General features: G+C 40.1%; 1 protein-coding gene and 1 long non-coding RNA gene across 19 annotated transcripts in view; one reads left to right on the top strand and one right to left on the bottom strand.

Annotated features, from left to right (window-relative positions):
* Nucleotides 1-7122, top strand: part of EVI5 (ecotropic viral integration site 5) — a 76744-nt gene extending 69622 nt beyond the window's left edge. For 8 of the 10 annotated variants that reach the window (XM_017834970.1, XM_017834976.1, XM_017834969.1 and 5 more), the window contains one exon: nt 5857-7122. In XM_017834970.1, coding sequence (XP_017690459.1) covers nt 5857-6162 — 306 coding nt within the window. In that variant the 3' untranslated portion in view covers nt 6163-7122. Of the gene's footprint in view, nt 1-634; nt 645-4669; nt 4676-5856 lie in introns of all 10 variants that reach the window. The other 2 variants (XM_017834974.1, XM_017834975.1) reach the window with 2 other exon arrangements.
* Nucleotides 1-11637, bottom strand: part of LOC108507243 — a 65584-nt gene extending 53947 nt beyond the window's left edge. For 8 of the 9 annotated variants that reach the window (XR_001878052.1, XR_001878048.1, XR_001878050.1 and 5 more), the window contains exons 1-3: nt 11485-11637; nt 10905-11039; nt 9649-9739 (exon numbers count right to left, since the gene is read on the bottom strand). This is a non-coding gene — a long non-coding RNA (uncharacterized LOC108507243). Of the gene's footprint in view, nt 1-3275; nt 3866-9648; nt 9740-10904; nt 11040-11484 lie in introns of those variants that run through there. The other variant, XR_001878053.1, reaches the window with a different exon arrangement.
* Nucleotides 11638-13649: the final 2012 nt, after the last annotated feature.

The raw sequence follows: 13649 nt of genomic DNA, 5'->3' as shown, positions 1-13649 counted from the left end.
ATTTTGACACAGGTTTGGTTTTTAAGTATGAAATCTCATGAAGAGTTCCTGTTACTAAGGTAGAGAAAAATAATGAGGGAACTCTGATTTTTAGATTCCTCTTGTTATAAGTAAAAGCACTGAGAATTCAGTATCTTTATTCTCTAAATAAAAATGTAACATCTTGCCTTCTACCAAAACCAATTTTATTCACCTGAGGCAGTGGTCATATTTTTATCGTATTTTGATCTCACCTGTGTATTGTATATTAAATATTTATTGGCAAGTATTGTTAAAACTTGTCTTTACTATTTCAGAATTGAGTAAATTTCAAGAATTAGTAACTGAAGCCTTTTAAAGAGAGCAGACAGTAGCATTTTAGTTTGAGTTTTCACCACTGAACTCCTAGCTTTAAAAAATCCTACAGGTTACAACATAAAAATGTCTCCCAGAGCTTAAGCAGAACTCTTTAACAAAGTGCCACTTGAAAATATGACATATGTTCTCTAGTTAAAAAAAACCAAAGGGTCTTGCAACTGAATAACACCCTTCAAACTATGATCCTATGATTTAATATAGAAGACCTTTTGAATTGTTTTAAAACTTCTAAATTTCTCTTTACTGTTTCTCCTTCATGCCTGGCTCGATGAGGCAGTCAGCATCAGGTAAGAAAGTTTATTCTGAGGTTCAAGGATCTGATTGTTAGCCTTTTTTCAGCTCTTTTGAATTTGTGAAAATACAGTGTTACTTGTTAAGAGTATGTACAACTAAAGTATTTTCATATGTTGACCAGCAGACATACAGTTTGTCTTTAAAATGCTGAATTCTTTAGGCAAGAGAATGTATATAAATGCACACATCACTAAGATTCTGCTCTTGATTCAGCTGGCTTTTCAAGGGATAATGATGTCATAGATTTTGGTCATATAATGTTATTAACCCTTTGAAATGTCCTAAAGACCATGTGAATGTGCTGTAGTGAAAACTAGGTTGAAGCTGCAGTCATCTAGACAATATGACCTGGATTTGAGAACTCAAAGCAAAACACATGGGTTTACCAGACCTGGATTTTTATCAGTTGGGTTTTTTTTCACAGATGTGATCAGATTTGAGATTCTTGCAAAACTGAAAGAGTAAGAAACAAGTTCATTTAAATGTCACTTGCTGGAGTGACAGAGATCTAGTTCCCTTCACTTGGAGGAGCAGACCCAAAAGTGAAAGCCTTTAAATCAATACTGACTCTTTGTACAAAAGAGAACAGAAGGCTATATTCTGTTCAACATGACTGCAAGAAGAGGGTTGTTTTTCCTTCAGGGAAAAGGATAGAGTGGAACTAGGGTGTGGAGGTGTATGTTTGGGTTAGGTCCACACATCCTGCACTCTGAGTCCTTAACCGGATTTCCCATTGTCTTGATATATTGGCTACACGAATAGCAAATCTTGGCATAATGCCTTAGTTCCTACTTTAAGCTCTTCTTCCATGTTCAAATGAAACACTGACAGCAAGAATCTCAAGTCTGTCTTAAGAAGTGACAGATGAGCTTTGATGTAAGGTGATTCATCAGTTGCAAAATCTAAGGCCTTACCTACATGATGGCAAACATAGAATTGTTAGTTACAAATCAGGAAAGATATTTTCAAGTTGGTTTTTAGAGTCCTGTGACATCACTGGCTTAGCACACAGTAGCAGCCAAATTGGACAAGGCAATGTTGGGCATCAATAGGAAGTATATTAAAAAACAAATTAAGGAGTTTGTATTGCCACTTGGTATCTAGATAGATGTAGAGAGTTTAAAGAAGGCCTGTAGGGAAGTTAAAAGGCAACTGAAATGATCAGCTGTCTTGATCGTTGCCTGTTCATAAGGCTAAAAAGGAGTGGAACTCATCTGTTTTAGAGAGAGGGCTGAGGGAGGCATTGTGACATAAGGTTCAGAATCATGACCGCAGAACTGCTCTTCACCACTTGTTCCTGCATTACTTGAATTTGGGGGCAGTTACTTAAAAAGAGTAGGAGATTAGTTTAAAACAAATAAAGGAATTTCTGGAACTTACTGCCACAGGAAGCTGTGAAGGTACACGGCAAATAAAAAGAAAATCATCAGTCATGGACAGCTGGTCTATAAATGTATGCTGAAGCAGCTAGTAAGAGATTGCACTTATATTTGCTACAACTACTTCTGGACAAGTGGATGGGGGCTTGGTAATATGAAAGTTCTGTTGTCACTGCTGGAGACATGATATTGGGCTGGTGGACCAACAGGACAGTAATGTTCCTGCCTTGAAAAAAGATACTGCTTTTTCTGTTAAAGTGCAGAGCCTCACTTGCTAGACTGTAAAGTTATGTGAGAATGCAAAACTTCATTTTAAGGAACATCTATTTTAGAGCCTTATGCTGATATTAGCCACTGCTATCTAACTGCACTGGAGCACAGGCTGTCTGCAAGTTGTTTCAAATGCTTTGAGAAGCCTTATAAAGCCTTTCTGTTGCAACAGAAATTACAAATAATTAGGCTTCTTCAGAAATGCTCCTGAACAAATATTCGATTGAGGTGCCCCTGAACTATCTTCAACTCTGAAAGTACACAAAACTGGAAATAGTGCACAGCTGTTCCCACCTATTCTGTTAAATAATTTTAATTTCTTGAAGATTACTTGCTTTCATCAGCACTGAAGTTTAAAAGTCAGTGCAAAACAGATTCTACCTTCAATTGAAAAAACAACTTAAGTATTTTCAAGATTCCAGTGATGTGTTTCTAATTGTAAAATAAAAGTAACATTCTGCTGAAGTCTAGATTTTGCAATAAATACAGACATTTAGTTCTGATATTTAATGTAAAACCATTTGTATTCAAATGACAGCATTTACATCTTTGAGAAACGCAACAACTTGGGCAGGTACAAAGTATCTCAACTTCTCAAACTCAAAATGGCTCCCATAAAGAGCAGTAATATGCATCCCACTGCCTGTGCTTTTCACGCATCTCACTGAAGCAGGTTGGAAGAGACCCTGGGAGGCCTCTAATCCAACTGCCTGCTCAAAACAGGACCAACGCTGAATTCAAAGCAGGTTGCTTAGGGCTCTGTCAGTTGGGTGTTCAAACTTAATGACATGAAGAGTCCACAGCCTCTGAACAACCTATTCTAATTCTTAGCTAGCCTTATAGCAAATATTCTCCCTTCACATTCAAACACAATGGTTTGTGTTATGATCAATGTCTCTTCTTCCACCATGCATTTCAGTGAAGAACCAGCTCTCTGCTAGCTTAAGGTATAAGCTCCTGCCCCTTAACCCTTAAGTGTTGGTGCTTCTCATTAATCTTTTGTACTGAGGAAGGAGTGAGGTAGCCAGTGTGGAATAGGAGAGATGCAGTCTAACAAGTGCCAGATAAGAATCCATTCCCATGACGTACTGGTTGTGACACTGTGCATTCACGTTTAGCCTCCTGTGTGTCAGGCCCCCCATGTCCTCTTCAGCAGTGTTGCCCTCCAGCTTGTTGATCCCCATAATACAAATTCTATGCTGTAGTCTGTGCTTCTGGCTGAGGTGGCCATGTCTCAAGCAGACAGAAGTTACAGAACTCTGTGACCATTGATATTACCATTGATTGTCATGTATATTCTCTGCAGTACATTTATGTTTCTTCATAACAACCTGTTTCCCCTTGGATGCGAGGAGTACTTGAGCAAAAAGGCAGGCAAGTGTGAAGCTGCAGATCAGAAGTGTTTCTGGAAGGTCACAGATTTGTTATTTTAATGAAAGGATGCACAAAGATAACACCACAGTGTTTTCCTGAGCTTCCTTTAGGAACTGGCAAAGGTTGTGTCTATTCATGATTTTTTCACCAACAGCATTTTCCACAGACTCTCCATTTGGAAAGGTTACTACCTAAAACCGTAAAACCATGATTTTGTCATATTACCGAAATATATTCATCTAAAGGTATTGTGTTTTAAGTCTTCAGGAAAACATCTGAGGTCACTGGCTTGGCTTTCTGAGTGTTCAAAACAACTAACACTGAGTATCAGCTTTATAATTGCAGGTGAACCAATGGCTCAACTCTGCAGACCTAAAACCATATAATTTCCTACTCTAATATGAAGTTTGTAGTCACTGGTACAGTGGATCTTTTTTTTTCCTGTGGTGAGGGCGGAGAGGAATTGTTGGGTTTCTGTGTTTTATTTTCTTAGTGACTAAAATTTATAGCTGTTTTGGAAAATTCATGTGGTAGCTAATCTGATCATATTGCAGGATATTTTCAGAGATAATATTTCTAAATAACACAAGAATGTCTGTATCAGGCTGTCTGTATCTAGGTATATAAGCTAGTAAAAATTATCTATTCCCGATATATGTTACTGTCCAGTATCTAATATTTGGCATAAGCTTAATTTGCTTGCATCATGAGTTACGTTGTGCAAATGTGGAACTCTGTTCTGCTTGCCTTTATATAAGCAAAGACCTCATGAAACAACTGCAGCCTATGTGTATGTGAAGACAATGCAAAAAACTAATGTTAGTGCACATAGTAAACAAGGTTTAGATCTGCAGCATGTATCCATATTCCTAACAGGGATGTTCTGATATTAAAAGGTGAAGCTTTTACATGCTGTTAACATGTGATTTAATGGCAGCTAGTGTGATTATGACTCATGTGATTTTTTTCCAACTCCTTTTTCTCTTCTACACAAGCCCACGGTAAGTACAGAGATTCCTTCTTCCCCAAATGGACAGATAAAAATCTCCCACTGGTGTTCAATACTGAGGACATACATGCACTCGTTAATTATTAAAGTGAATATTGCTTCAGATTTCTGAAACATCAATTAGATTTCTGTAAAGAAACTCTTCAGGCATTTTATTCTTTCTATTCTCCAAGTCTCTTACTATGAAAAGTTGCTTACAAAGTAGCACTTGGTGCATCTTCTGTTTTAAGCTTTTGGAGTAACATTAGGAAGGTTCTGTAATCCATTTTTAATGTTTTTCTCCATCCTCAGGATTTTTTATCTTAATACTCTTATACTGTTAAACTGACCCTGAGGGACAGTTGCTACTAAAAGCTAATAAAAGTGAAATTATAAAACAAACAAACACTACAAAACCAACCCACCTCTGGAATGTCGTCTGTGAGTTATTTTTCATTAAATTAACAGGAGACTTCAGCACTTTAGGTTTTAGTTTTGAATAGCTTGCATGCGTGGTTGTAATAGTGTATCACTCCATAGTGCATTGAATTAAAATGTTATCTGTCTATAGTCTGACAGTCATTTTTGTCTTGTTTGATGTTCTCTTAAAATTGCAACTACAATCTGTACGAAGAGATGTTTCTCTCATACTGCTTGATCTGAAATCTCATTGGATCTCAACTAGATAGTTAAGACAATCTTGCAGTGGAGACAGAACTAAACATATTCTCTGGGATTTTCTTCTGTGGCTGTGTGAAACTGGCAATATTCACTTGGGACCCTGCTCTTTGGAATAGGGGAAGGGATTTCTTAAGTGAGAAGTCAGGTGATACAGGAGAGAATGGACTTGTAAAAGCAGATGTTAAGGCCAAAAGTCCTGTCAAAACGAATAGGCCACTCTAGAAAATAGAAACCATCCTTGTGGGGATATTAAAGATGCAGTAAATAGAGGGATCTGTCATTCCTGATTCTAGGTACCTTCATTATTAAGCCTTAAAACTGTAGTACTTGAAGTGATCATCAAACATGCTACTTCCAGATCTAGCATTTAATTTTATCCACTAAGAGTTCAGTGATACATTTCTTGAAAATGTGTTTGGTTTTTTGATTTTGTTTGGTTTTGGTTGTTTGGGGTTTTTTTACTACTGGACTCTTGAGCTCTGATTAACTGTTAATTTCCACTTTTTTGAACAGATCAAATGTCTAAAAGGCCAGAGAGACTTCTCAGACCAACCCACTTTTGATGGGATTCACATTGTCAACCATTTCACAGGAGACGATGAATCATTTCATTCTTCTGATGAAGATTTTATAACTAACTCCATACAGGAGAGTGGGGTGAACTTTCATCTACCCAGAAGGACTGGTCAGATGGCTTTGGATCACACACTTGTAGACAGCAGTGACAGTGATACTGAGGAAAGTGCCCTTCAGACTGGGAATTCAGACAAGATGGTTTCTAAGCAGAGAAGAATGGAATCTTACTCTACTACTGTGTGAATATCACTGTGATGAGCACTGAAGACTTTCCTAGTTCTTTAAGGCTGAAATTGAAACCATCCAGCAGTTAGCTTAGGCAACTATTGGATCTGGTCTGGCCTGTGATAAGAATATAGATGTACTGTTTGTCTGCCTTCTCTCTTTGCCAAATCTTGCTAATGACATACCATTGCCATAAAACAGGCTGGGAAGAAGCTGATGGATGACAGTTCTGACAGTATTACTGAATGTTCTTTGGTTTAGAAACTGCAAATATATTATTTCTTTAGTGCATAAGAACCATTTTTGCTGTTCACAAACACGGGAATTATTTTCCTCAAAAGAAATTGCTTTTGTGCAATATTTTATGCTCTGAACAAAAGTGTATGTTTTACATTGTTATCCTTTTGTGATCAAGATGGACCCTAGTAAACCATCTGATCATGACACATATATATATAAAATTACCTTATACTTCTCAATTACTTTTGGTTTTTTACTAAAGTTATTGGATGCCCACAGAAGGCTTGAAAGAGAAGCCTTTATCTGTAGTACTTCATATATGCCAATAATGGTCACTAATGTCATAAAGGTGTTTTCACCATTTTCACTTAAATCTACATGCATCTGCTTTTGATGTTGCTAAATAATAACTGGTCTGAAATGTATTAATTACAATAATGTTTATTTTGTACATATTTATATATCTACACCAAGCTGAAAATGTACATTACACCATTTTATATGAGGAATGTAAATGTTGCAATATTACTGTCTCTGGTATTCTAACAGGAAAATGAATTCTGTATATACACACTAGAAGTGAATTACTAAATAAAGGCAAAACACTAACTTTACATTCAGTTTCAGCCTAGCTACACTAACAAGCTCATGTCAGAAATGCTTGTTCAAAACACTATTGACTGAAATCTTTTACCTTCATGTATATGTAATGAAAATAAATTTTTCATGATTTAACAAGGTTGCAGCATTTACTGTTTAGTCACTTCCAAGCTACAGTCCTTGGTTACCACATAGTCACTTGTGGCCTCTAGATGGGTTCAAATAAGGTGAAAAATTATTCAGTTCTAATGAAGACATGGTCAATGCAGTGTAAAATATGTAAGTTCAGTCTTCTAACAGTTTATATTGCAGACCTATGTAGGAAGTGAGCTACTGGTGCTGTCATCAAATAGCTGTGATTGAGCAAAGCAGTGAGAGCTGAGCTGAGCATTCTGCTTTCAGTCTCCTGAAAACTGAGATCCAGTAAAATGGCTTCACCTTCTTGAACAGAACAACATATTCTCCTGTTGTCATATGAACACTTACTTGCCCTCTCAGACACATTCTAGTCAAGAATATTCTTAATATTCCATTATTGCCATGTTATGTAATTAAGCAATCCTTAAGACTTCTTTTAGCAATATTTGCAACTGTTCTATTGAAAAAAAAAAACACACACAAGTTGGTACTGATAGGCAGCATGTATGTTAACTGTCTTGCTACTCACAAGCAGCAGTGTAGTTGTTTAAAACTACAGAAGTGTGGAAGCATACTGCTGAATGCATCTGCCAGGCCCATGAGGCGTTTCCTTTCCCTTTATTTGGAATGTATTTTCAGAAAGAAACAGCACGAGTGAGGAGATTAACAAATTTTCAAAGAATGATAGAGAAGGCTGCATGGAAGTAGCACATTCTGGGCCTCTCAACTGTAGTATCTGCCCAGGTGCATCTAATTTACATCTTAAAGCACGTAGGTGACAAATTCCAAATTACTGATGTCTGCAGCTCCTAACTTGCTTCAGTATTTCTGCAAAATTTCCCCACATCCTACCACTGATTATGTTGTTCCCAGTATAGCCTGTGGGAATTGCCATCTCTCAGGTGGATTAGCTCACTGATTCTTATCCCTGATGAAAATTTTATATATGCTAAACCAAATTAGGAGCACTTTTGTTCACAAATGAGTAACAATTGTCTTTTTGCTTCCAACGAGCATCTCCTAACTTAAGTTTGCACCTGGATCATTGTTGCCCGAGAGGTGACAAATGTCTTGTTGCCTGTCATCAATACCAGCTGCAAGCCCCTCTTAAAGGTAATCTTCTGTAATAAGTGGCAGGCACAAAATTCAGTTGAAGAGCCATAAAAATCCTCTCTGTTTAAACAGTGAAGTGTTATGATTTTGCAATAACTGCTTTAATATTCAAGTGATAGCAAATGAGATTAGTTGGCAAGAGTTATTTCCTGAACTTTTGTAGTCTTAAAGTACAGAATAAATACTGATACCGAATAACAGCATAAATAAAAATATTAAGGGAAATACAGAAGTCGACCAGCTACATCTAGTGATAAAAATGAGTCACTGGACATGCTGCAGTTTCAGAAGACTTGGCTATACACAGACTATCCTAGGAAGACAGCGCAAGACAGGCTGCTCAGCATCATCCTGCTTTTTCTGCAACTCTTCTGGCAAAAAAAAGACACTAATCTCTTTGTTGTATGTATTATAATTTGAATATGCATGAGAATATTGTCAAGTTATTAACAGCATAACAATATATTTGTCAATAAATAAAACATTAATTATGCTACGTACCATGACCTTCTAACAAACATTGCTAATTGCTTAGATTTGCTTTAAAATGCAGGCTGGAAAAGCTCAATGCTAATGCTAAAATCATAAGGTTAAAAAAAGCACTAAACATGAAAACTCAAGATTCTTGAATATGTAAGTGCTGCAGCTGAGAAGAGAGGTGAAATAGGGGAGGGGGATGCCCTGCTAAATATGGGGTTTATGTGTAAATTACATTTTATGTAATTGTAAATTACAATTTTATGTAGTGAAAATGGTTCTGATTTCCCCAGTCTGATAATCAAATGCCTTCACTAATTAATTTGCATTTTCTTATGAGTATTTTAAGTACTAATAGCATTTATGGTTATACCTCTTCTTACTGAAGTCATTTCATATGTTAGAAGCTTTGTAACATTTGTGAAAAATTTGGAACATGACTGTTTGGGAGAAAGTACATCAGTGAAGATAAGAAGCATGTATTACATTCACAGCTCAACAACTCTTTATTCTCATTGGTCACTTTTATTTTTAAACAAAAAGCAGGCCTCATCTACATACACATCCACAAAGTACTATTGTCCACTAAATTCAATTTTCAACTGTATCTGCAATTTCCTGTATTAAATAAATTGCTATGAAAGTGATTAAAAGAAGCATTCACGTAGGAGTTTGCATAAATTTAACAAAACCACTTTGTAAATTCTGTACTATTGATCTTGATCAGTACTCAACCCTTTTTTAGAACTGCAACACAGAAGGTATTGCATGTTTTTCTGGAGTATTTAATATAATCACTGTTCTATATCAGAGACTGTGTTAGTGATTTAGTGAAACTTGATCTCACACATTTCTATTTTAAGCTAGAATGACCTAGAGATATGTTAGCATAAAAATACCCACATTTTATATGGGATGTACTGCTAATTCTCTTACCTGTCGAGGCTCCAAATAATGTAACTCATTTCGGGAGAAGATAGAGGATGATGCAAATCCCCTAGGAGAACCATTAGGCTAGTCCTGGAGACTAAAAAAAATCAACCTGTAAGACAGAGGTTTGTACAATCTATGTGGAAACTACGATGTTACGTTCAATCATGCACCAGCTACTAATTCTGTGTATTGAGAGAAGAGAAAAGCTATGTATAACTAACAGATTTCTAGATTCAATTAAGTACATTTTTGTTCTGTGAAATACTTCTATCATTGTAATTACATCAGCATATTTTCTGTAATTCTCTGATGATTTTAGCTGGTGATGGGAGTTTTTTGGTTTGGGGTTGGGTTTTTTTTGTTGTTTTGTTTTGTTTTTAACATAAGAAAAATCGGTGAAATACATTTCCGCAGTAGGCTTTAGAACCCGAAATTCTGAATAATAGGAAGTACACAGTAAATTGACTTTCAACATAACCTCTGTATAGCATGGAGTTTCAGCTTCAGAGTGGAGAAAACGTTACATATGCATACCTACGCATGCCCGGGCGCTGACTGACTACTAAGATACAACCGCTAGATCTAAGATACAACAGCTTAACACTCTCCCTTTCCAGGAACTAATACCTTATTTCACAATTAGGAAAAACAAAAGCAGTGTAGTATACTCTTAGAATTGTAGACTACTACCCAAGTGACTGAAACTTCTACTGTCCCACTAAGAGAACTAAAATTCCTATGAGACCATTTCACATAGTCTATGTTCATCCCAGCTTTCAACACCACAGCATACTGTCACTTTCCCTCCCCAGTTTGTGCTTACAGAGATCATTACTGTTCTAATCTGCTCTGAGACCAGCAGAAGTTACTTTGCACTTTTTTTGATTGCTGGAAAAACCAATCAAAATCACTGATTAATTTCTCACATGTTTACATCACGTGTTTATGCCACAAGGAAAACCATAAAGGCATCAGTGAACAAGATGGTGGAAGAAAAAATAAACAAAAAGCATCACGTTAAAAACAGGTTTTAAAAAAGAGTTATTAAAAAAAGACATACTTTCCAACAAAATGCACGCTACTACAAGTTCTAGCAGCTTATCATAGTGAAACTGTTCTGCATAATTGTGCTCCCAAATTTTATCACTTTAAAGTATGCACGAATTCCCCCCAGTATCACCCTCTTCGCTGCCTTCTCCCAATCCTGACTTCCACACACAACAAACTACTTCTCCTCTCCTATGTACCAAGCAGCTAACCTGTCAAATCCTGGTCTTCAGATTCCTGTTGCAAAGTCTCTTATCACTTCTGATCGAAGATCTCACCTGCAGCCCGTCGCGTTTGGCGCCTTATCTGATGTTATCTTTAGCTCTAAGAGTGACACCAGGAAGCTGCTGTGAAGAGTGCAGGGAATTACACTTAATAGCTCTTCAGTTTTAAGCACGACTATAATAAAATCGCGCCCTACTTTAAATCCCTCCTCTTATTTCTTCCCCTCTTTTGACACCAAGGGGTAGCAATCATACACTTATCATTGCATTCAACTGTATCTTACCAAATTTTTACGTTTAACTTGGAATACCACACTCCCTTGGGGGGGAATCATTGGAGCAGCTCCGTTAAAACCCAGCCCTACACTGCCCACGAATTACAGCCCTCCGCCAACTCAGGGCCTGGGTTTTGGCTTTTTCCACCCTGGGACACAGAACATTTGGCATTGTCACAGAGCTCTTGCATGTCACACGATGGCCACTGCACAGGCAAGACCACCTCGAAGGTTACTGAGCTGCGGCACACACGTCACACAGTAAACCAAGAATAAGAGCCGAGCCCCTTCACCTCTGTTCATCGTGCTGTTACTGCAGATAGCAGCTCCTCTCGGCGTGGGGAGGACCCTGGGGCGATGGCTGTGGGCGGCTCCCCGCGCGGCGGAGGCAGCGCTGAGGGCTCCCCTCAGGGCTCCGCTCAGGGCTGAGCGCGTGGGGCCGCCTCGCGCCGCCGCCCGCGGGCACGTGGCACAGCGGCCCGCGCTCACGAGGCGGCCCCGCGCCCGGCCCCGGTAACACCGGGTAACACCGGTACCCGCGGGGTGTGCGGGGTGTGCCGGGGTGTGCGGGGGTGTGCCCGCACACCCTCCCGCGACAGAGCTGAACCTGCCTGAGGCCCCGCTGGCAGCCCCGGGTCATCCCCGGCAGCACTCGGTGCGCAGCGCCCGCGTTCCGCTTCCCCCTCCCCACCGGCGGCGTGAAACAAATGGCCCGTCCAGCCGGGATTCCGGGAAGGCAGAGTCCATTCCAGGCACGAACTGGTTTTGCAAATCACGAAACACAGCCGGTTTCGTACCATTTCCCCTCTAATCGTTTGAGAAAACTGACGCCCCAGAGCCAGATGTCTGTTCCCGGTGCCCATGAAGCACCCACCCTCACACGAGAGATTATATGGCTGTATGTGAAGCATTCGCTTGGTTCACTCGTTGATTTCTTTATTTCTGCTGAAGGGTTTAACCCGATTAGGGAGCAGAAGGTGAGGAAGGGCCGTCCGCAGGTGGGCCGAGCAGAAGGGGCTGGGCGCAGTGCCTCCCGCAGGACAGCCCCGAGCGGAGCCGCTCGGCGCCCGGCAGCGCATCCCGCACCCCGCATCTCGGATGGCTGCGAGCGCCCTACGCACGGAGATCACCGCGCCTTACAGCGTGCTGCAGCACCTGTATACATTTTGAATTTACATATATAAAGACGAATATGTATTTTCTTGTAACCAGGTCACAATTATTTATGAGCGCTAATACTAATTTTTTCTCTTGCCTTCATTACATCCAATCAAAGCGCCGTGTAGCAAGGTACTCAAAAGGGTATGAGTTTATCATCCCATTTCAGAGGCAAACGAGAAAGACTGTTTCTCGAAAAGTCACAGTGAGTCAACGAAGACGCATACACGAAATTAGACCGAGTTGTTCTAATCTGGTTATTTCTACTGATTCGAGCATTGATTTTTGAAGCCGAAGGCGTGAATGATTTTCAGAGTAATCAACCAAAGGCGCAGCAAGGAGACCGCGGTACACAGCTGCCGTAAGTAAAACTGCTGTGCCCAGCACCAGGAACTTTCCGGCAATAATGAAGGTGTTAAGGGCGATGTGTCAGTCGTGTTCTTCAGCTTCCTTTTGTGTCACACTAAACCATCAGCAAAAGGTTGGACAGTTTTTCCCGTGGTGGTGTTTGCTTGCTTAGTTAGATTTTGGGAAGTCAGGTTAATCCTATGTTCCACAGGGGCTCAGTGACATCAAATGACTAATGTTTCTGTGAATGCTTCGGGGGTGGTGGCGAAAAAAACATCTGCTCGCAAAGCCAGCATGCTCCAGGGCGTGAGGGAGGCTGAAGCTTCTGTCATGTCCGACTTCAGTCTCAGTCGTTTCTGAACGGAAAATGGTGTTAAACCTCGACTGGCTCACTGCAGAGCCGCATTTTGAGGGGCCCTACAGCCATCGAAACGATGCTGGTGACCCGAGATGTCTAATAGCGAAGCCCAGAACCACCTCAGAAAGATACCGGAGACCCGAGCTGGATTTCCTGGCTGCTTTAGGAATCCGAGGCTAGACCTGGAAAACTATGTTTTGAGGTCGCGTGTGAGTGTGTAAAGCAAGGCGAGCCTTTTTCTCTTTGCCGCCGGTGCCTGCCCCACGGATCCTCCCCGAGTCAGTGCACCTAAGCACGGGCACGCAGGGGAGGACGGCAATCGCTTCCCTCCTGCGTGTTTGAATCGCTGTCAAGCAAACAGCAGCGGGGGGGGGGGGGAGTGGGGTGTGGGGATCTCGCCTACCCCTTCCATATTTAACCATTACCTAAATCCGAAGGGAAATGAGCAAACCTCTAGGCTTGGGTCTTAAGGTATTTTCAGCGCCGTTGGGCGTATTTATCCCAAAAGAGTTTTCCACAACAAGTTATTTCTAGTGTAGGAGAGGTCTCCGTCGCCCAGGGCCCGGCCTTAGCCCCGATTACAGCGCCAGGCAC

Source organism: Lepidothrix coronata, unplaced genomic scaffold, assembly GCF_001604755.1.
Source record: "Lepidothrix coronata isolate B3197 unplaced genomic scaffold, Lepidothrix_coronata-1.0 Scaffold247, whole genome shotgun sequence".
NCBI classification, from domain to species: domain Eukaryota; kingdom Metazoa; phylum Chordata; class Aves; order Passeriformes; family Pipridae; genus Lepidothrix; species Lepidothrix coronata.
Note: the sequence above shows the minus strand (reverse complement) of the source record. Positions and strands in the feature narration are given on the sequence as shown.